Below are 23,624 nucleotides of genomic sequence, written 5' to 3' on the forward strand. Positions count from 1 at the left end.
AGGGCTGGGGGTGGTTTGGGACCATCAGCTCTGGAGGCCGGGAGATAACTGCAAGGGGAGGATCCCAGGCACCAAGGCTTGCCTGTTTGGCAGGCCCGAGGAAGAAGCCTGCAGCCGCCAGGAGCTTTGCCCAGGGGGTCCGCCAGCGCCCTTCGGCTTTTGCCCAAAAGCAGAACAAGATGGCGCCCCGGTGGAGGGGGGCGCAGGAGCGCTCCCGCCTGAGGGGACAGCGGGCGGGCGCCCCGGGCTGACCCGTCAGAACCGGCCAGTTCTCCGCACCCCGCCCTCAGCGGTAAGGCCCCGGCGGTTGCAGGGTGGGCGGGGAGGGAAATGTCTTCACCAGGGGCAGAGCGCGGCGGTGGCTACTCTCCACGGTACCCGGGGCTGGGCGCTGCCCGCAGCTCCACCTGCCTCGCGGCCGAGGCGAGAAGGGGTTAAAAGCCTGGGGCGGGTGATGTCAGTTCCTGCACTCCTCGGGAGGGCTGGCTCTGATATCTGAGCGGGGCTCTCTCGCTCCGAGGAAAACGCAGAGGCAATGGTCAAGTGCTGAACGAGACAGAAGCCGTGCCGGTCACCTGCCTGCCGCCCGGCGCCGCGCAGCCCCGCTCCTCTCCGCCGGACCCGGGCGCCCGCGCCGGCCGAGGTGAGGGAAGGCGCTCCGCTGGCCTGGGCCCCCTCCTCGCTGTCGAGGGGGTCCGCCGAGCCCGCTGTGGGTCGGGGGCTTGGGAGGGCTGGTCTGTGCAGGGTGGGCTATCGCAGCCTTTCCCCTCCGCTCTTTTCTTCCTTCAAGGTGACGGTGAGGGGGCTGACTGGGGCGTCTGGGCGCGATGTTGTGTCACCTCTGTGAATTGAGGTCCGCTGCTTGAAATAAGTAGGTTTGCCTTCGGGTCTTGGACTTTGGTCCCTGAAGCTGCGTGGGGGAGGAACGGCGACAGGAGGGGAAAAATGCAGCCCAAGAATAAACATATGGACGTCTGTGGTCTCTGTCTTCCCGTTCAGCCTAGGTGGGCAAGACCTCTGGAGGCAGAACGGCAAAACCATGAGCGCTCATCCTGCCTTGTGGCACTTCTGTTAGTCCGGTCACCTGCACTGACATAGAGTGAATCGTTTTGTTTTTTTTCCCCCCTTCTACTGGCCCTTGCCAAACCTTGCTTTTCCTACAGCTTGTCACGTCATTTTTTTCCCCATGCTCTGCATGTCCTAGGCCACACTGGATAGGAAATGACCATCATGTGGCTGAACAATTCCCATGTGGCCTCAGGGTTAAAAAGCTGGGTGGTGAAACTGGTTGTGAAGTGGAAAATGAGGTGACCCAGGGGGCAGGGAGTTGATTTGTAGTACAGGGTTTCCGCACTGACTTTTCACCATCACCCATGCTCCTGACCCTCTTGGTGTTGATGCAGTGACATGGGAGGAAATCTCTCTCCCTTCATGAGTTACATTTATCAAATTTCTTTTGTAGTAAGATGGCAGCTGAAAGTTAGACCAGTGTTCAGCTCTGGTGTTCAGGCAGGGTCTGGTGCATTTTACTGGCAGGTGCTAAGGACTGCACTCCTTCAGTGCAGACTGAATCCCCGATAAAAACCTGGGTAAACCAATTCCTGAGCTGAGGAGACACTCGTATTTGAAATACAGAATTACTCTTTCACTTGTCTGCATTGTTTGCCTTGAATGAACAAAGCTGCAAAGACCTGAAAGTCTTAATGCTGATTAATTGCTTCTTATTCTCAGAAGGCTTTTCAGGTGGAAATATGCAAAGTCTCTGAAGTGTTTTGAATTCTAGTCTTGATCCACCAACATCTCGGATGTCAGCTGATTCTGGTCTAAAACCAAAAACCCCCATGACGTTCTGGTGTAAATTTCAGCTTCATCAGAATTACAACTGGATATGGGTATTCCAAGTAAATATACAAATATTTATTTTGCATATAGCATTTAGTGTAAGAACTGTCTCTGATGTTGATCAAAATTTACAGGTAGAGTCAGAACTAGAATTCTCATGTCTGCATTTAGCAGTCGTTCCAGTCACTTTTTCCCCCCACTAAGTTCTAAGGACTTTGTAGCTCCCATTATCATCATTGGAAGTTGTTTGATACTTAACACTGAAAATCAAGCTTCTCTTCAGAAAGCATCTCTATGCATTTAAGAATGAAGATTTCAAAATCTCACCTTGTTTGAACAAAGTGGCTGCCTCTTATTTTCCAAGTTCCTAAAGCAAGAATACTACTCCCGAAAGTATGTGATTCCAAATTTCTTCATATGCCAAAGGGAAAAAGCAACCAGTTTTAGATAACATATATTCTTTATCTGATATGAAAATCTGGGGGAGGAGGGGAATCAAAGAATTTAGTAGGTTAAGATGGTTAAGAGTTACCAAAAAAAAAAAAAAAAGGATATGAAATAGCAGGCCCAGTAGCAAGGATTTAAAGTCAGTCTATCAACATAAAGTTGGTATTGCAATTCATAAAGTGTAGATTAACTGCTTACGTTTAGGTGAATGGGGGAGAAGGAATGATGCATTTAACAGTAAATGAGAACTGAGAATAAATTTGAAGTTGTAAATAAAATTGTTATTTAGGGGTAAATGTGAGACGTTATATTACAATATCTTTTTTTCTGAAAAAGGGTAAATTTTTTGTTGAGGAGAGGAAAAGCCATAATTCTACTATCTGCCCTTCAGAAATAATTTGATATGATGAGACCTGGGGAAGTTTTTAGCTTAAGTGGAGGAGATGGGGATTAGTAGAATGATGAGATAGGCAAAGAAACAGCAGAAGAGAATGTGACAACACTGCACTGAAGGGTGGGGCTGTTAGAAGGTAGGTGTTTTACCAGAAAAGTTGACTGGCCTGGGGGATTAGCGAGGATGTGGTAAGCTCTAATGACGCAAAGTAAAATCACACATTAGAAGTAGTAATAAAGTGGACACAAAACCTGAGAGAGCACTATTTAGAAACAACATAGGAGGAAAAGATCTGGATATACTAATCAACCATAGGGTAACCATGGGCCTGTTAAATTTTGCAATGGACTGTAGTACAGAGATTCTTGACCTTGTGGAGATCTGGCACAGATCTGTGCTTCATTAATCTGTTCCAGTATCATTGTAATGGGCCCCTTGCACTCCTATGTCTGGGATTTGCAAAAAATGCAAAGCCAGCTGAGATTCCTCTGCTCCAGTTGTGTTGGCTTGTCTGTGAGTATCGACCACCAGTGTAATGTCTTTGCAAAAAAGGCAAATGCAACCAAGTGAAGTGTTTCCTAGGGAAGTGGAAAGTACTAAATGCTTTGTTGAGGCTGCGTGTTGCCTTCTGGATGCATCTGTGGTCACCCATGTCTATGAAAGGGAGTGAGAAAGATAAAAACCAACGCTTTTATATGATATGCACTAAAGCTGGAACAGGTGCAGAGGGAGAGTGAGTGGTGAGCTTTTATGAGGCTAAGAGCCCCTTCAGCCTTGCAAAACAAGGTCTTTAAGGAAAAACTTTTGATAGCTATAAATATACCAAGGGGTAAATATGAGGGAGGGAAAAACTATCTAAGCTGAAAGGCAACAAGAATGAACAGATAGAAGGTGGTTATTATATTTATGCTGGTAATTAGAAGGCGGCTCATTAGAGGGGTGAGGTTCTAGAACAACAGGAATAAAGGGAGCAAAACTGCCTGCACAGTTCTAGGGAAGGGCTGCATTCATTTATAAAAGTGATTATATGATGCAGTTGCCTATGGTGAGAAGGAATGAGACTCGGTGATTCTGGACATCTGCCCCAGCCCTAGACTTCCTATTCAGAATGGGGTGTTTTAGTTAAAGAAGTTGTTTAGTTCAGAAGTTATGGACTATCTGAGGAAATTACTTTTGCTCTGGCATAAGCTGTGTGGTATATCAGGCTCAGTTTATGTTGTGCCATTAGAGATTATCCCATTAATTTATATGTCCTCTTTGGACTTAAACTCTATGAATAAAGACTAAAAATCTCTTTATGCCTATATGAAAGAGAACAGAATTTAATTTGAGAGTTGAAGTATTATGTCCAGAACAGAGCAGTAGACAAACTTAGGTGTTGTAGGATCCTTCCATGACTAGTGCACTCGAGAAGGACTGATAGTTCATCCTTAGAGGGAAACTCTACAGTGTTGTGAAGTGTGCCACAAGTAGCCTGGTTAAATGCATGGTGAGGAGCTAGGCTAGAGATTAGATGGATGTGCTGGACTAGGCTGTGGAAAAGGATGGTCTCTCTATATCTGTAAAGCTGTGGGTCTGCTGCTTATAGAATGCTAGTCTTCCTTCCTATTGCAGAGTGTTTTCAGTGTTGCAGTGCAGACCTTGAGCATGCCTTTTCCTTGTTTTACTTAAACCTACCTTCTGACCTGCAATAGCATTTCCCAAATCATGGGAAAGGCAGGCAACTCACTGCCAGGAAGACTTTCTGTTACTGAACAAAGCATCCTGCGTATAAAATAAATTACAGGTAATGTTTGTACCTAAAGGGCATAAAATATGTCTTCCTTAACTCAGAACAGCAGGGATAGAGCTGGATAGAGTGGTTTGTTGTGTTATGTACGCTATTATGTATACTTAGGGTAACTTGAATCCCACATGCAAAATACGAGTAAGGTGCCCTGGCAAGTGGGTGCAACTAGAGGGATATCTTAAGCTTTTCCACCTTGCAAAAACAGATGTAAAGGCAATGAGACTGAGTGACTTCACTTCTCTCTCCCAAGCCTTGACCTGTTACTTTGGTCTCAGTTCAAGAAAGGACCAAGTTTGTCTGTCAGTAGGTGAGAAGTCCCTTTAATAAGTATGGATTTCAGTGTTTTGATGAACTAATTTTTTTGGCTTTGTAAACATTTGTTATTGTAGTAACTGTATACAGCTGGCTGTTGGACTGCACACATTGAGCTGGTATTATAAAACTGTTTGTGAGTGCTCACAAATGCCTGAATTTAAGGACACTTATTACCTATGTTTTACATATTTTTTTAAAATGAGCACAAAGTGTCTGAAATGTCTAAACAGTTACTGAGTAGGAAAATAACCCACAGCTTTTTCCACTTTGTGGAGCTGTGTGTATCCCTTGATGTCTACACAGACTTCAATAGACCTGCATGTTTTGTCTTCAGCCCTAGCTTATTCCTGGCTGGGATCTCTTTACGTTTTAAGAGTTGTTTAGATACTGTGGTACAGCTACTCTTTTTGTAGACTGACTGTGTCAAGTAGTTAGGGATTGGGAACGCTCTTGCTTCATACATCACATCCTTTTAACACGGTCTGTATGAGACAAGGCACTGGTGCCCCAAGTTAATAATGGGTGTGTGATCTGAGTTACCTTTAAGAGTCACTTTTAGTGACTTCAGAGTTTACAGCCATACTGGTACAAAGGACTCAGGAGTAAAAACACTCCTAGTCTATGGGTAGATGCTAAGCAAGGCTGTAAGGATGGCAGTAAGACTGTAGAATATACGGTATGATGCATTAGTAAATTATTTATTAACTCTAAAGGTAAAGAGTTGATTTGAATATTTATCTGTTATCCATTAAAAGTGACCTCAGGCAGAAGGTAATATCAATAACTTAGGATAGTACCATTTCATCTTCTGCTTGCAGAAGAAATGGCCTTTGTTACTAGTCCTGTAAGATGACCCAAGGAAGACTAGGCAGAAGGGGTGAAAAGTTTGCTGGTCTAAAATACATATTTTCCCTTCTCTTCTGTAGGATTTTTAGAGCACTTCAGACAACATCCCAAGTGGATGATCAACTTTACAATGGCAGAACTCAGGGTGGAGAACAGCAGCTGTATGAACTGGCAAAAGCGATGCCTTGCATTGGAGTCCCAGCTCTTCAAATTCCGCTTGCAGGCAAGCAAGATCCGAGAGCTGTTAGCTGAGAAGGTGAGGCAGTGGTGGCTGCTTCTACTTTGCACTGACTTATGGCATAAAGGCAAAAAATCCCTAAATGCTGAGCCATCCAATGAAACTGTTACTTGCAGTGGGGATCTCTTCCTTGGTCACAGTACGTCATGGCACTCTGCTTATCGCTTGAGATACAGAGATGTGCCTGTCAGAGTGGTGTAAAGTGGCATTGGTGAAAATAAGTATTTGGCCTTGTTTACTGGAAAATCACTGGGTATTTGGATTCTGCTGGAAAACACTGTACCAGCAACAATCTAAATCTAAACAGTCTTTCAAGCACACTGGGTGAGCTCCCAGGGGAGAAGGCTAGCAAAGATTTGAGGCTTTTGTAGCTTGGGTTTTTTGTTCGTTTCTATCATGATGTGGATTTTTGGTGCTTTTTCTTTATCTTGAGTTATTTTTCAATTTGAATTAAACCTTTTCACTAATCTCTAACTTGCATAAAATCAAGTTTGCTGTGGGGTTCCTTCTTTGTTTCAAAATGTCCAGTCCAGTCCAAGATTGCTCAGATATTCAATTACTGTTGGAAAGTGTGAACAGTTTCTTTCAGTCACAGTTTGCTAATGGAGTTGAAATCTCTACAACTGACTGGAGTTTACTCCAAATGCTTTTAAGCTGTATCTGACGACAGATATGTTCTAAGCTCACTTTTGCTCCATTTTCTATTATGTAACTTTTATGTGTATATTCTTGTTTGTTAGGTTTGGTTGTAAAAATATCCAAATGACATCTACCTCAGAGTGGAGCAATTTTCATCCTTGCTTTCACTGTTATTATGTTTCCACTAATGCCATATACTACATGAGACATTCATTCCACCCTTCATATTTTAAGAAATTATGCAATTCTAAGCACCTTCTCCATCTTTTCAAGGTAGCTTCTGAGATGGACCTTAGTGATTACTTACCTTGGAAAGCATTGAAAGCGGTCATAAAGTACATTTAGATAAAGGTACCTCTAAAAAAATCATGTATAGATGTGGCTTAGGTCTGGTAAAGACAACCAGTACTTGTGTGCAGCAATCTACACTTGCTGCGTTATGGAATCTGTGGCCTTGTGCTTTATTAATTCCTGCTTTGAGAAACTTCCTGACTACCCCACACAAAACAAAGAAACCCACCTATCAAACTTTCTTTTTGGAGAACAGACTTACCAGACATCTTTTGACTATCTCTTTAGGGAGGTTTGTGGGCCATGGCAGAGAATGAAATTGTCATCTGCTTCAGGGGGGCTCCTCAAGGAAGGGGCCTGGCATTACTGCCATTAATCCAGCCTTTCAGTCAAAGCGATGTTCCCTTTGTTAAGATTAAGGAGCAGCCTGGTTCAGTGATCAGGTTACTCTGTAACTACTTGTACAGTGCCATTGTAGGCTTACTTGAAGGGTCAAAGAGCTAGCAGGTTTGCAGTTCCCTACCCTGAATGTCATGTGGGAAGGGGAGAGCCTCAGGGACAGTGGGGCAGCTCCAGCAGGCTCTCGTGATGCAGGTGGACTCCAGGCAGCAGAATAGGTGCTCAGTACACAGTGCTTATGCTGAACACTGCTGTTGGGAAGTGTCCTGTGCCTCAGGTTCCCAACTTCTCAGCAACAACTTGCCCAGAGACCCTTCCTCCCTCCTCCTCAGTTGCCACAGGGTTCCCCAGCAGTCACAGCAACTGGGGCTCCTGTCCATGCTGCATCCTTCTTCCCCTCTGGTAGGTGGTGATCCAGAACTGAAGGAGGATGCACATGCTTTATGCATAGTGATGCCAACTCCAGGGATTTTTATCATATATTTTATAGCAACTGTGATTTTTTTTTTTCTTGCAGTTCCATCTGTGAGAATGAAGAGATTTAGACTTATTTGAGAGTACTGCATTTTCAAAAAGGGGGGGGAGATCTTGAAAAATGTGAAATGGGCACAGTTTGAAGCTGTGTTGCCAACCTGTGGTGAGCATTGGCCCTGAGATCCTCTGATATGGTTTGCAGCAACAGGAAAAATAATTTTTAAAAACCAAAACAAAACACACAAAAAACACCACCCAAAAAGTGATTTTGCCAGTGAAAGTGAAGAACAAGGGGTGTGGTACTTGCTTAGCAGCTACGTTCTCTCGGGGGTCTAGAAGCTGCTGATTGAAAGACCTGGAAACCTGATCCCCCCACATTTTCAATGAGGCTTTATAATCAAGTTTATGATTTTAAGGCAGATCTTACTATTTTAGCTCACCAAAAAAAACCCAACTACTCATGCATGCTAACATTTTAAACAATGCGTGCTAACAGTTTAAATACTTCAGATTTTTAAAATCTGCTTAGACTGAATAATCTAGATTGCGGTTCAGAACATGAGGAATTTAAAACCCAAGAGTTTAACTGCCAGTGCCCTAGTTCACGTGGTGTGAACTTCCACATTGCCAGCCTGGACACAGCTATCGAGCAGTGCTGCCCAAGCTGTGCAGAGCCTGACTTTGGGTGGACGCAGCAGAGGGATCCCAGCCCCTGACCTCCGAGGCAAAGCTCTGCCACCTTACTAGACCCCCACAGGGTATGAGACCCCTGGGTTGTGCCTTGTTGTGGACACCAGCAGGGATCTGGTCTCTCTGGAAATGGACAGTTGTTTCCACCCTGACTTTCTGGTACACACAAAAAGAAAGGGATACTCCTCTGTTGGTGAGCAAAGCAGCAGGCTGTTGCCTTGGCAGCAAGATGACCTGGTTAGGAGTGAGCCCTGGAAGAGAACAACAGGAGGAGGAAGAGGCTGAGCCGTGCAGGACTCTTTTTGTTCAATTTTATTTAGTGTGTTCTGAGCCATCAGGAGAAGGAAAGCCTGTGTGAATGGTTGATAGGAGGATCTTTTGCAGCTTTTAGATGGGCATCTGGGTAGCTTTTCACCTGCTTATTTCTTACTTCAATAAACGATGAGCATTTTGAAAAATCCTGTTTTGTCTCACACAAGCATGGCTATACAACTGGGCTGGTTTCTCTCCATACAAGCTCTCTGGGCTAATGTTTGGGGGAAGAGTTACTTGAATTTGGCTTCGTCACTAATTATTTTTTTAATGTGACCTGGGTCAAGTTACTCAGTAGTATTTGTCAAATTATAAAGCATTTTGAATGAAAGGACCTATGTAAATACCAAGCATTATTATTAATTCACTGAGGGATTTGAAAGAGCCTTACAAGCATGGGTGTATTAAATCTGAATGTGCCCCAGTGAGATGGCTGACAGCAGGGATGGGTGAAGTAATCATTTTGTGTACTTGAGAAACACCGCGGTTATTTAATAGTTCATAGTAGGACAACCCAACAATGTAGTACAGGAAGTTAAGAAAAGTACAAGTTCATTTAAGGCTATGAAGGGAGTTAGGGTGACAAAAGTAATTGATTTGACTGGAACTTAGCCAGGTCACCCTGCTTGCACAAGAAGTTTTGTAACTCTTTAGTGATCAGGAGCGGTCTCAATGTGCATTCTCTATCAGAACAGTGCTGTTTTCTTAAAATAACCTGAGTCTTTCATGGAGATTGCCCACCTTGTGGAGGACTGAGTTATTCATCTAAGAGCATAGCCTTTGGGAAAAGCCTCAGAGATTCATCTAAAGTCTGTGCTGTGAATGTAGACCCTGTCAATTCATCAGAAAACTAGCAGAGGCCGTTGACTCTGAAGCTACTGTCATAAATGGTCTTTGTTTCACAAGGTGTATTATGTCCCCAGTTAGCATCTCTCTTTCACCAATATGTTTTGCTGCTACCTGTCTGTGGTGATGACTATGCAGAGACTAACAGATAAATGCATGGGTAGATCACTCTTCTTAATGGACACAGACTCATGTCATAACCCAGACCACTGCTGTCAGTGTTAGATTGCCCTGAGCTCGGTCTCTACCAATACTTTCACAGGCTGGGTATTCGGTCAGAGAAGCTTTGGCTGTTTGTGCAATCTTCTGTGGCATCTCTCTGTTCCTCTGCCAAAGAAGTGTCTTTGATTCAGGTATTAAGCTCCATAAACAGTGATGTCCTTGACTGCTCATGAAAATGAAAACGAAACCTGACAGGTATCATGCTAAACATAGTACTTTCCGATCTTCATGGTTTAAATTTGTTATGGCATGGCTTTTTTACTTATAGGGCCATTGAGGTTTATGCATATATGTTACTTCATGATACATTTGTCAATAGGTGCCTGTCTGCTCTTATAATCAATGTGTATGTATGAAAATTGTCTTGTTCCCATCTGAAGGAAGAGAAATTGAAACACAGGAATGCTGACATCTCCATTCTGGGTGATTGGCCCAAGAGGAATAAGTCCCATTTTCAGAAATATTGGTTTGTTTCTCATAGTGACCAACCTGAATACTTGGCTCCAGTGCTTTATCAAGAATCATAAAATGCATTGGAAAGAAAAGGAACTCAGTTCCCTTTATAGTTTGTTTTCTGCTTGAAGCATGATTCTTTTAATCTTCTGAAGCTGCTTCTATGTTATCCATTCATTAGTAGAACACAAGTAAATACTGGAAACTCTGTAAAGCATTCCACAAATTTTGCAGCTTAGTGGATGAAACTTAATGTCACTGACTTCGTATTACTGGGCTTAAATCTGAGACCCATCAAAGCAGGGCAGGTGGTGGAAGACAACCTTGCAAGCACTGAATGAGATCCTAAGTTGCTACTAAAAAAGAAAAAGGCTGGGCTCTAGTGGTAAGTTGTTAGAGGAACTCCAGGTACATCTGCATTTCACTGAGAACGAAGTGATTTATATACATTTAGAACAAAATTCTATTCAGTGTCCTTTGACTTCAACAGCAGCAATGCTCAGATAAAGAATCACAGAATTGTCAGTTTGCAAAGCTCTTTAAAATCAAAAAAAGCATAGGAACATTTTTAATCTTATCAGTTATGAGCCTGCGATGCTTTTGAAGCCAAAGCAAAGTATTTGTTGGTTATAATGTAGCATCATAGAGAACCTGCTGTGAGCTTTCCAAGATGTATTCATTTTTATTTATGAATGTGAATGAAATGTAGCTGCAATAAAAAATGGGAAAGATGGTGTGCTGTAGACAGGCTTCTTGCAGGGACAATCCATGGTGTGTAAATTGTAGAAATGGGGTCAAGACTATTCCCTTGACCTGTGTAATGAATGATGAAGCTCACTAATGAGAAAACAGTTCTAGTAAATTCAAAGTAGGGCAGAAGACTGGAAAAGGTCAAAGGAAAGGCTTTTTTTTTTTCTCTTTCCCCCCCCGATCAAAGCTGCCCAGTTAACCCAAAAGATGCCTAAGATCTAGCACAAGAAGTAGATGATTCCTGAGTAAAACAGGCAAATTTCCAGGTGATATTAATTTTTTCCTTCTTCCCTCCTCTCCCTTCCTTCTCTTCTGGCTCTGAAGATGCAGGAATTGGAACAGAGAGTGATAGAAGCAGAGCAAAGAGCTGAGGACGCAGAGAAACAGGTAAGAGATTCTCATACTGTTGCTCTGGTACAAGCCAGACAGGAACTTACTCTAAATACCCTGCAGTCTAGCATACAGACAGCACTCTGCAGTGCTGTGCTCGGCTAGGGAAACATTGATTTACAGTGGTGGACCAACCTCTGGTCTACTTCCCAGACTTTGAGCCTGAGCTATGAAGAGGTACCTAAATCAGTTCAACCCTAAGTGAAAACCAGGACCTTATATCTGCCTCTCAGCTTCACAGCCTTTACCCCCTCATCCATGACAGGCATGCTTGGTTATGGAAAAGGAAGGGGGTATTGTGCCTGAGGATTAAAGTGCAGAGATAGAGCTGCCTGGCAGGTCCTCAGGAAACAAATAAGTAAAAGTACTGGTAAGGACTTGTCTGCAAGTAGGGGAGGTTCTGTGGGAGAAGTAAAGGTGTGTCTGTGAGACCTATCAGGTTTTTTGGACTTTCTTTTTAGTAGTTACTGCTCTAGCTCGGGAGCCCATGGAAAAAAGCAGTAAGAGCTAGATTCATTGCATATTACTGTAATAATCTAAAAATTAGGCATACTGTGTAAGCTAGTCCTTCTATGCTTCTTGAATAATAGGGAAGGAGAGAGGGGGAGAGACTTCAGCTTGTGAACAGACTATAAAGAATAATGGACCTTTGGGAAGCAGACTGTTGTATAATCTGTGCTGTAAGGAGTATTATAAAAACAAAAGAGCCAGGAAGGGCCAGATGGTCTGAGCTCCTGCATCACTGTAGACCACTGCTGAAGGGAAAGTTTGAAGTGAACCATCTCCCTCCAGCTGGGCAAAAGCTGCAGGACTGAGCACTGAGTCAGAGATCAAAGTGCAGAACTAAGAGCCGTGCAAGATAGCCAAGAATGGCTGTCAAAGAGGACTTCGGTAGTGAAGGACTGAATAGGCAATGTTATAAGCACTAGGAAACATATTGCATAGGAATCAAGAACTTGAAGTACCTGGTAAGGTATTCTGTCTGCAGAATGTACTATTTCATGCCAGTTTGATATTGATGTCAAAATTTTTTTCTGACCAGCTTAAATATAGGAAAGATGCTATGTCTAATCACCATGCTGTTGGCCTCTATGCTAGATCAGCAATTGTCCGCCAAGAACAAGATTTCTTTTTGAGACTGGTATCAAGTAAGTCCACACCCAACCAAGACAGGCAAAGGTAACATTGTCACCGTGACAATACCAGGAGGAAATATTGTTATTGACTCAGGCCAATGAAGGAGACTTCATGCTAGCGGACACCTCAATGACAGGAGTAGTGTTCATGATATGGTAAGATACAACGACAGCAAGGGAGCAGATGGAGAGCAAATCAAACCAGGTCAGAGAATGGGCAAGAAAGGGAGAACTTGTCTGGGAGGTGTAGGAGAAATGAGGGTTGCCTTCACTCACCTGCCACCAGCAGAAATGAGGGTTGCCTTTGCTCACTTACAACCAGCAGTTTTGCAGCCATGTGTTGGCAGGTCCTAAAGACTAGCAACCCTCAAAGCTGTAGGGTCTGCCTTTCCAACAGCCTTATGCACATCTAGAGATAAGTGTTCCTAGAGAAATGCTTCATTACTGCTTGAAAGCCTGAAGAAGTGACAGTGTAAGGAGTAGGACCATTCCCTTCTTCCACTAACAGGTATATTCACCATGAATGAGAAGCAGCTGACAAATGAAAGAGCTCTACATCAAGTGTAAAATCCCTTGTTATTTTTCTCCCCAGGAGTCTTGGGGGGGTGGGTTTGTTAATTCAATGGGCTCCCTGTAGCTGCCAACCTCAATTAAGGAAACCACATGTTTGCAGTCCCCTGTAGTACAGAGTCAGCATTTGGGCATCAGACAGGAAGGAGGGGCCATTTCTTTTTACTATAATCACCCTAAACTCTAATCAAAACACATCCAACTCAGCAGGCTTAGTTTTCTGGCTTGGATGTTGGGCGCCTACCTTTCCAATTCAGTATGAGGAAGAGGCAGTTTGCTTCTCAGCCTAATGCAGGCAGACAGGAGGACAAAACACAGCTTCTGCAAATATGAAGTGTAGGCTGCTCAACAGAGCATGAGTAACTCTTGCACAGACTCTGAAGCGCTCTGATCATTGACCACATTCTGCCTTCCTGGTTCCAAACTCATGCCAAATTAATAGTATCTGGAGTTGGTTTCTTTGCAGATTCATTCGCTTTGGGATGTGTTGGAACCAGATATTTTCCCGTCATCAAATCCTGCGATTAGTAGTTTTGAGTTAAGTTGGTGGAAGTCCATTCACCTTCAGAAATGAAGTCTTATAATCCATTGCAGTAGGATGAGGTAATGATAAAACACTGGCATATCGAGAGACAGGTTTTGAAGAAAGCAAAGAGGTTTTAAAAATTTGTTCAAAACCTGAAAGGCTTCAGCAGAAGCTAGATTTTAGTGCACTGAAACTTTATTTGTAGTAAAGGAGCATTACATTAGTGCTTCTCCTGCTGACATGAACAAGTGTGGGCTGTGGCAGGAGCTCAAAAATAGGCAAAGCTACTGAAATATCTAACATGGTAACTCCTTAGCAGGTCTGGAGAAAACACTTGTCAGAAAGCCAGAAGTTGCCAAAATGTGGTCTAAGCTGGAGATAGGAGAAAGGAACTCCATAGTGCATATCCCTGTAGAAATCTTGATCTGAAGCAAACGGCCAGGGCTTTGTAGAGTATACCTTGGTAGTGACTGGGCTAAAAAGCTGACCGTAGTATTGCAGAGGAGGAAAATGCAGTGTACCTTGCCCAACTTCACATTTCAAATATTTCACAATCCACAATAGGTTTATCTGTTCGTGATTCAGTTTGCCTCTGTTACCACTTCAGCATTACAAATGAATGGACAATGTTCTCTTCACATATGTGGATATAAGCTAAGTGTGACTTGAAGGTTTGGGGTTTTTTGTCCTTCCTTTCCCAACTTCAAAAATATGAAACCCACAAATACTCTCAGTTAGGGTCTTACCACTAAACAAGTACCTCCTTCATTTGCATTGTTTTGTTTTTTTATCTCCCTCTGATTGTCATTACAGGTCAGAGTTATGGAAGAGAAGATAAAACTAGCAAACGTGAAGACTGGTGAATCAGACAGCACTCTGCATAGGAAATACCAAGAGCTGATGGGCACAGTGCAAGGAAAGGAAGATCTGATTAACAGATTAGAGAAACAGCTAGAAAAACAGGTAAAGATATTTTCTACAGGGAGACCTGTAGCTTTCATAAGTTGGAGGGACTCCATGTTTCAAAGATACGGATTATGCCTCTGTTACATGTTAGCCTCTCAGTTGCCTTCAGATCAGCTGTAAAATGATGCCCTGCTCAGTGCAAGATCCATTCCTTCCTTTCCCTTTTCAGACCAAAACATCAATTTAGCTTCAGTAGCCCTTGTCTCTTCATTGTGGGAGATTGGTCAATGTCCTCAAAGGACTTATGTTAGTGTTGTGTTAGTGTTGACACCCTAAATTATAATGCTAGAGTTTGGCCACAGTATTTGGTATCATATTTGATAGAATATAGGTAGCTCTGCAAAATCATTATGTAGCCCATCTCTAACTTAGCATATGCTGCTTCTTGGGAAGGGACTTTTCCCAGTCTCCAGCAGTCCTTTAGCGTAGTTCATCTCTTGTCAGATGTTCTCATTATAAAAGAGCAGCTGTTTCCCAGTATGGGTAGTTCTTAGTCTCTTCATTGGAAGGAAGGAGCTACATCTACAGCAGGGCTTGTATTTCAGCTCTAGTAAAGGCTTTGCCTTGTGGTCTATGCAACATAAGGAGTGAGGTATTCTTGATGTTACTAAGTAAATTACTTTTAAATGGAAATAGCTCATTAGAATTTTACACAAAAAATACTTTGCCATTTCAGTTACATTTTCAATTTAACTCACCCACCTAAGTAAGGCATCCTATTTGTTTTTGCTGGGGTGGGGAGAGCTGTGGAGTTCAGAGCATTAATAAGAGAACACTGGCATCGCGTCTGGACCACACAATAGCATGGGATACAAAGAAGCTCTAACTGCTCCTGGATCTTAAATCACAGTTACTGTGTCTACAGGTGCTATGCCTGAGTGAATTGGTTCTGCCTGGAGGCAGGGCTTATTAAGCTCTGTGTCAAAGCTATCGTCATATCACTATCCTACTTTAGGACCCTGAATAAAATCTTGGCATTGCACTTCACTATGTAGCATAGCAATATTGAGTCTTTTACCTTGTGGTCCCTGATCTAAGACAAGTCCAGGTCATTAGGGGTTCAAAGGCATTACCCATGTGGTGGATATTCAGAGGCCTATGGTAGATCCACTGTATGGGCTAGATCATTTCAGACCATATCTAATATTCTGACTCCAGCAAAGGCTGGTACCCGATGATTAGGAACATGCATACAGCCATATTCAGGGGGAAAAACTAGATAAAACCTCCTTTTGAAGCATCAGATTTTATTAGTTTTATTTCACTATGCTCAACTACAAATGTTACTGCTACCCATAATGTTGCCAGGGTCTATTTTAAAGTCAGCAAACATATTTGAATAAAAGCTTTTAAATGTGCAGTTGTGGTAATGAATGCGGCAATTGAAAGCAATGTGAAGATGTGGGGAATTTCCTGCAGTCTACTGTGTGTTTATATGGCATTCATTAAGTGAATTCACACTCCTCAGTGTGAAAAATTTAAAAAGGGAGGGAAGCACTGACATTGTTATTATCATAATTACTGGTATTTGTTCACATCAGGAAAAAAAAATTCTAGCAGGGAAACCACCAACTGCTACCAGAAGGTATTGCCTTTGTCCATTAAACTAGAGAAACTAGGGCTGAATGTGCCATACAGAGTATATTCCACCTCCCTTGCTCCTGGAACTGATTTCTCCTTGTAGTTATTTAAATCCTTATGTAGACAGGAAACCTTTCAGTGACATTGCTTCTGGTGAAGACACACAGGAGGTGAACAGAAGGCTTCAGATGATCGTATCAATACAGCATCTTTCAAAGGAAGTTCCCAGAAAATTAATAAAAATGTAGCTGAGAAAATAGAGCTGCAAAAGTTATGTTCAATGTCATGTTTTGGAGCTTTTTTATCCTGAGTCTGCTATCATTTGTGTGGGTTTTTTTGGTTTGGGTTCTTTCTTTTTTACTTTCTCAATGACAGTGTTGTGTGTGTATTAAATACATTGTTGGTATTGGTTCCCATCTCATGCATCTTTAAAGTCTACACTCTATACCTGTGCTTGCAGCAATTGAGCCCCTTTTGCTTGAAAGAATTTTACTGTGTTATAAATCACTTACAGGCACTGCTTAATTCTTATTAACTTCAGCCAACAATGTGTGTGTACGCTGGGGGAGCACTACAGATGCTCAACAGCAACATTGCAAAACCATCTAAAACAGGAGAAGTTACAGACTGTACTTGAAACTGTGGTAGGTGGGCAATCATTACCTGAGCTGGATTTTGCTATTCCACAATAAACTCAAACAACCCTCTGAATTTGACTCCAGGGACCATGTCAGGCAATTTAGAGCCTGATTTTTCAGAGGCCAGCTAAATAATAATATCCAAATAGCAGTCTTAAATCTGACATCTGGAATGGGAGCTTCAATGTTTAATTCATTCCTGAACAGTTAGTTGTACTCTGCTAATGAATCTAATCTTTTTTTTTTTTTTTTTTCTGGCACAGAAACAGCTGAGGACTGAGGAAGCCAAAATTGTTCAAGAGAAAGCTGCCAAGATCAAAGAGTGGGTAACATGTAAGCTGAGAGAGGTGGGTCTTTACTGTGCTGCCAGGTTTCAAAGCCTATGACTAGGTACAGTGGCTGCACTGCCAGTGGGCTTCTAGGTAGGACATTAGTCTGAGGACAGTCAATCTGCCACAGAGTCTTCCTGCTTGTTTGGCCTTATACACACGCAGTTGCAGGGCTAGGTTTGTCCCTCTTGCTGAGGGCTATTTACTGCTTTGAGCAAACTATAAATGACTGTGAAGTCACTAATGTCTGAAAGCAATCTCTGAGGAAGTTTTACTAGCCACAAGTGGGTTTTGCCTAGCTTTTATCTGCCTCTCCCTCTTTTTTTTTTTCCTCTGTGTGCAGGTTCTGTCTCTTTTTCTGACAAAGCAGCTGTGACACAAACATATGTCCTTTCCTCTTCCTTAGTTTGCCATTTCTGACTAATGCTGTTTTCCTACTTCCCAGCATTTTCTCATATCTAACCTCTCCCTCCTAGCCATCCTGTGGACTTATGCCTCTATCTGGGTGTAATTCAGTACCTTCTAGAAAAACTGAGAGATAGCAGTGTGTCAGCGTGCAGTTTTAAAGATGTAGTAATAGTTTACAACTGGGAGTGGGGCTATCTGGTCTTTCCCTTCTATTCCAAGTTAAAGCCATAGATTTCCCAGTTTATGCCAGAAAGGGGATTTGCTGGAGTTGGAAGAACCAGTCTTTGTGGGCGCTAATTGTGTTATGATGTGATTTTCTAATCTTATTAGATTGCCTAGATAATTCACGGAGATGTTGTTCTTCTCTCATTCTCCTGTATGAGATAACTTAAGGTGCATGATGGGTGCAGCACAAAAGAGGTAGCACAGGGGTTGAGTTGCTGTGACCTGCAGTGAATCCAGGACCATACATTCACATTGTGTCTTTATGGGCAAGGAAGTTTGTGCCAGATGCTGGTTCTGGGTGCATACCATGCACAAGTGGACCACTGAAAACTGAAGGACTTTGCACTTGTGTTGCAAATGGGTTGCTCTAGACAGCACCACGGGTGCAATTTCAACTTTGATTCCATCAAGAGGGAAGCCTCTTTGGGCGCACCACTGCTGCATTAAGAATGTATGCTGAGATACTTCAAGCAAAGACGTAAGGCAAATTTACAAAGAATCACTTGTGTACTAAGTGCAAATGTAAATGCACCCTTAATGGTGTTTTTTTTCTTTTTTTGATTGTTTCTCTCATGATAGTTATTTCTGGAACATTAGTCAATGATAAACGATAACATGGAAGGAAATTAAAAGACCTATTTGAGAAGTGCAAATAGTATATATGGAGGCTATTTGATAAAGCATGGCAAAGTGTTTAAGTGGGTTGTCCAGTGGAGCTGCTGAGGAGAAGGATTTCAGGGTGACTGGTAGACTCACCCATCCTTTTTTCCTTTTCCTGTTCAGACACTTGAAGGTAATAAAGATGAAGATATTTTCTTTACTGTGGAACACACGCACACACAATTTTACATTATTTTTCTGTTTTTCTTATTGTTGTTTCATAGCTTGAGCTAGAAAACTACCACCTGAAAAACTGTAATCAGAGGCTGACGGAGCAAATTGAAGCCCTTCAGGATACATTGCAAGGTAAATGTGTTCACCTGGCATTGTAGCCTAGTAACCACCACAAGAGCAGAAGTCAGCATTCCTGGGTTGTATTCTTAACTTTGTCAGAAATTAGCACTCGTGACAGTAAGCAGTACAATTGCTCTGTTCCTCAGTGGGTCCATTTTTAAGATGGGAATAACATTGCTTACCTGCCTTAAAAACTCTTAGTTGGTTTCTCACCAGCAATTGAATACCGACCCCTTTTTTTACCATTAAAGTAAGCCACTGAGCTCCTGAATTAAAAGCACTCATCGAAATACATAGCAAAACTATCAGTTCACTTCAGAGGTGCAGGGTAGAAGTCCCTGAGGTATGTCACTTTACCCCCACAGGCAAATTACCCTCATCTCCACAGAAGCTGTGCTGGCATTTTAGCTGAGTAACTGAGGACTGAATGGGCCAAGGCAGCAGCTGTCTGGTCTGCCTTTAGAAGCTGGGTTCCTCTGTGATATCAGGTTGGGTTGAAGAAAGCTGGTCACAGTGCTTGTGCTTTTGTGGTTCTTGCTTGGTGGATAGATGGAGAACTTTTGGTTTCCAGGGCTTGAAATCAGCACCTTTCATCACAACACATTTTGAAGAAGAAACTCTCTCTTAACCATTTTCTTTCTATTTTTTTTTTTAAATGAGCTTGGTTTGGTCACAGTAAGATGAGTTAGTTTCCAGAACCTCACTGGGCATGCAGGCAGGGGGCTTTTCGTTCCTGCAGAAGTCTTTCTCGCATTCCTGTCACTCCACAGCAAGGGTATAGAGCAAAATTCCTTTTAAATCCCACCATGTTTCTAGCTAAATGCTTTATGACTGGGTTTTTCTCATCCCCTCTGGCTCTGGTTGTTTACAAAAAGAATGGCTGGTAAGCTGCGTTAATAATCTGGTATTAAGTGTTCCCTGGATCCCCACTCTCTGGGCACTAAACAGCTCTGTCCTCTCCTCTTATCCCCCACTAGTCTCACTGCCAGGCTGAATTCAGAGCCCTCTGCAGAGAAACAATCTCTTCTTGCTTGCTATGCAAATGGTAACAGATTCCCCTATTTCATCTCCTGTCACATCTAGGAAGCTGCAAAAATACCAATAATATTTAAAAGAATGGCCTCTTCTCAGTCTACACTAATGATTTAACTCAGGGGCAGGGGAAGATATGTGCCAGGATTTGTGTGTGCCAGCATTATGTGTTAGGAATAGCTTTGTTAGCATTCAGTTCCTTGTGACTCCAGTGCCAAGGTCAGGCTCTCGTGGTTGTCTTTTTCTCAGGTGTTTCCAAGAGCGGGTTTCATCCTCTCCTCAATCAACAGTGATTTATTCTGCTGTTTGCCCTTCCCTCTGTTACTTTGTGTCTTCAGTTTGTTTCTACTTGCTTGTAAATGCTGTTAGTGGTTAAGCAATGCCTGTAGAGTTTGATGTTCTGGCAGCATTTTCAGCCATAGCTGTGCAGAGTCACGCTCACCCATGTTTTCAAAGCATCTTACAGCTTGGTTCTTTTCAGTCAGGCAGTATATAAATGCCAGGGTCAATCAAAATCATAACATGGAGTAACATCCTCTGCCATTCCAAGTTTTATCCATACTTTCTCATACCCTAAAGCTGCTATTTGGTAGAACCTGTAGAATGGAGATAGCCTTTAAATCTAGTAATCATGGAAAGAAAGAAAGTAGAATTATAAAGTAGAGGTACTAAACAGACAAAGAACAACGGAGGCAATCTAGGATCTATCATTTATGCCATTTTCTAATATAGCAACCCAAGAGGCAGAGATAAAATAAACAAAGTGACATTTTTACAGCAAAAGTGTGTAAGTAACTGTTATAAAACTTGATGGCAAAAAGCACTGCTTGGGTCATATAGCACAAAATGATAGCAAAAAGCTCCAGGGAAGTTCTTGAAAAGAAAGCAATCTCACTGATTGGTGTGATGGTTAAGAAGGTCTCCATTCATACGCTGGAAGCCTCATCTAGCCTCTAGGAATGGGAAGAACCATAACAGCTTGTTTGATGCCTTAAGGCCCTTTACGTCCATTGAAGTAAAAAGCCATGCTAAGTGACTGCTTAGTGACTTAGCGACTTCTGGTCACTGAAGTGGCTTTTGAGAAAGTAGTGTATGGATAGGCACACTTCCTTCTCATGGCTGTTTTAAGAGCATAACAAGAAGCATAATCGTGAATAGGTAAGAATCATAATTGTGGATAAGTAAGAAGCATAATCATGGATAGGTAAGAGTAAAAATGCTATATTGAGTTAGACTGAAAGCTTGCCTAGGGCAGTATCCTGACTCCTGGTTGGCTCTGGGTGTTTCAGGAAAGAGTGTAGAAAATATTGCAAGTAGAGCTGTCCTTCTTTTCATGTACCGTTCCAGCTTCTTCTGTCAGTGTTCTAGGAAGTTCCTAGGCCAGAACTTGGGTCTAAACTGTTCTTTGTACCATTGATAAATTACTTTTTCTGGCCTATCTTTTGGACACCACAGGATTCTGTTTCCTTTTTTGTTTGGAAAACAACCCTTCTTTCTGTAAATTTCAAATGCACTGCCTGATAATTTCATTAGGTGCCCCTTAAGTATACTTTTGTAAGAAACAGCGATTAATCATTTCCTATTCATCTTTTCTGTACTATTTCCAATTATAAATATATAGCACTTCTGTTATTGCTGCGCACAGCCATCTTCTTTCCATTCTGTATAGTCCTAACTAGGCCAGGGTGCTATTGAAATGAGACTGATAAGAACAGCTTAAACTAGCAAGTAACGCTTTAAACAGTAAAGCACTTGAATGCCCTAACCGTATGTTCTCGTCCATTGTAGATATGACCAGCATTCCTCCCTTTGAATCTCTTTGGAGCTGTAATTCTCTGAAGGCCAGAGCATCACAACCCTCTCTTGCTGAGATGACAGAGCAGAAATCTGTGGTCCTTGCACCTGGTTTCAGACAGGTGTGCCAGACAGGATCTACTAAACATCTCCTCTCTACAGCAAACAGAGTCCTTGCCAATGACACCTTTACTGAGAATGGAGAGGCTAAAACTCTGCTTTCCCAGAGCACGCTGAAGCTCATGTCTGACCGATCAAGCTGGAATCTCTCTGCAGAGAAAGATGTATTCCCAGCTGTAAGTTCTGAACGCAGGTTAGGGTGCTCTGATCCCACATCACTGGACCCTCCCACTGAGGCCACAAGAATCCTTGAGGCTTTGACTTTCCAGTCATCTTTAGAAGGAAACCATAGCACTGTGAGCACCTTGCAACAAGTGGCTTTGGACAGCACCTGCTCCTCTGATGATCTGAGTGCCAGGTTCCGCTCCCATCGGCTGGATTCATCTTCATCAGGAGAAGTAATGAGCGTGCTTGAGGGCCACCTCCAAACTGCTGAGCCATCCCTGGTTGTGTCGACATCAGCTGTTACAGCACATTCCTTCTGTCCAGGGAGGGAATGTGGCCTTGGCAGTAGTATGACGTTTCCAAAAATACGAACTCCCAACATACCAAGAGACAGTATCCAGCTAGCCAAGAGACACTATAGCCAACCACAGCCAGGGGCTAATTCTTTCCATTGTGTAATGAGCTTAGAGGCTAGCACTTTCCAGCCCATAACAAGCTCTCCAGTCTGCCATGGGCAAGTGAAGGACACAGACGTTGATGATGAGGTACTGGAGAAGATGGAGGCAGAACGTGGCCCGGTGAGGGAAGAAGCTGGAGCATGTGAAGAAATCAACCACTTAACTGCAGGTCAAAGTGAAGCTGTGAGTTCTGAGGCTGGCTTACTTGACCCAGGAGGTAAACCTCCAACGCCACCGCTGCACAGATTCCCATCGTGGGTAAGAAATGCAAGGACAACAATCTGAGAAGTGCTGCTAATCTTTGAGTAGCACTGAGTAGTTAAGTTACAATAGCTCTTGGTCTCAAGCAATTGTTTCCTGTGGACATCAGTCATATTTCTGAATGACCCAGTCTGACAGTTCCAGAACATGGGGCATGCTAGTTCCACTGACAATTTTTGGGTTTTTTTTTCTCTTTATGAGGAAAAAAAAAAAGTTATGGAAGAAAATAGTACTCAAGAAACATAGGAATAAAAATGAAAGTCAAGAGGTGCTGCATTGTGATTTATCCTAATAGGTCATCAAAAATTAATCCTTAGTTCTGGTGTCATGTGTTTAAGATAGAAAAGTGACTCATAAATGCGAGTGAATGGACCAGACCAGATAGTTTCAGGGTCAAAAAGCTGTGAATACTAGAATAGATACATGGATGAGATCTGAGCATTCCTATCTCATGGTATACTGCTGCTATTAGGAAAATTATGTGAAAACCATTGGTAAAGTGAACATATGTGTCTTATTGCTTACTTCACGTGAGAGAGAGGTCTGTTGTTACTGCTTTCGGTTATTGTTAATTCAGATGGTTGGGTTGTTTGCTAATATGTCAATCTAACTGATAAACTTGGTGGAAATCAATGTAGTATCAAAAGATAGTTCCGTTACTTTCAATTTGCCTTTTTTTAAAGGCATAGGCAAACAAGTGGTTTACTGAAGGTGCAAAATCAAACACTCACTGTTAACCTTCATGTTTTATGATTTTTTTATATGAAACTTAACAATATTTGTGATCTTTTTAATTTTTACTTAATTTTTAAATTTACTTTTAGTTAAAAATAAAAACATTACTGTGATCCTTCATGATACTAATTTAAACCCCAATATAATCACAGCTTTTTTTCCAGAGGAATCTCTTTTCATTCTGTCCATAATATGGAACTGTGCTGGGGATGAAGCTGGATAGTGTAGTAAAACAAGCTGCAGTTTCCAAGATGTCTGTTTTATTTGCTGCAGAAGTCAGAAAGGTGTCATGAACAGTATACTCACTTGGAAGGAGGGAAAAACGTCTTGGAGATTGGCTGCTATTCCTTTATATAATCTAGAGTTCCCATGTAACGTTCTTCTAGTCC

The 23,624-nt window shown here is 42.4% G+C and overlaps 1 protein-coding gene across 4 annotated transcripts in view; it reads left to right on the top strand.

Annotated features, from left to right (window-relative positions):
* Positions 1-207: 207 nt before the first annotated feature.
* Positions 208-23,624, top strand: part of PLEKHH1 (pleckstrin homology, MyTH4 and FERM domain containing H1) — a 52,646-nt gene continuing 29,229 nt past the window's right edge. For 3 of the 4 annotated variants that reach the window (XR_012662235.1, XM_075103144.1, XM_075103147.1), the window contains exons 1-7: positions 469-643; positions 5,714-5,889; positions 11,272-11,334; positions 14,383-14,532; positions 17,018-17,101; positions 18,601-18,682; positions 21,491-22,497. Coding sequence is in view for 3 of the 4 variants with exons in the window: in XM_075103144.1 (XP_074959245.1) it covers positions 5,749-5,889; positions 11,272-11,334; positions 14,383-14,532; positions 17,018-17,101; positions 18,601-18,682; positions 21,491-22,497 (1,527 nt within the window). In the remaining variant the exon portion in view is untranslated. Of the gene's footprint in view, positions 293-468; positions 644-5,713; positions 5,890-11,271; positions 11,335-14,382; positions 14,533-17,017; positions 17,102-18,600; positions 18,683-21,490; positions 22,498-23,624 lie in introns of those variants that run through there. The other variant, XM_075103146.1, reaches the window with a different exon arrangement.

This window comes from Phalacrocorax aristotelis, chromosome 9, assembly GCF_949628215.1.
Source record: "Phalacrocorax aristotelis chromosome 9, bGulAri2.1, whole genome shotgun sequence".
NCBI lineage: Eukaryota > Metazoa > Chordata > Aves > Suliformes > Phalacrocoracidae > Phalacrocorax > Phalacrocorax aristotelis.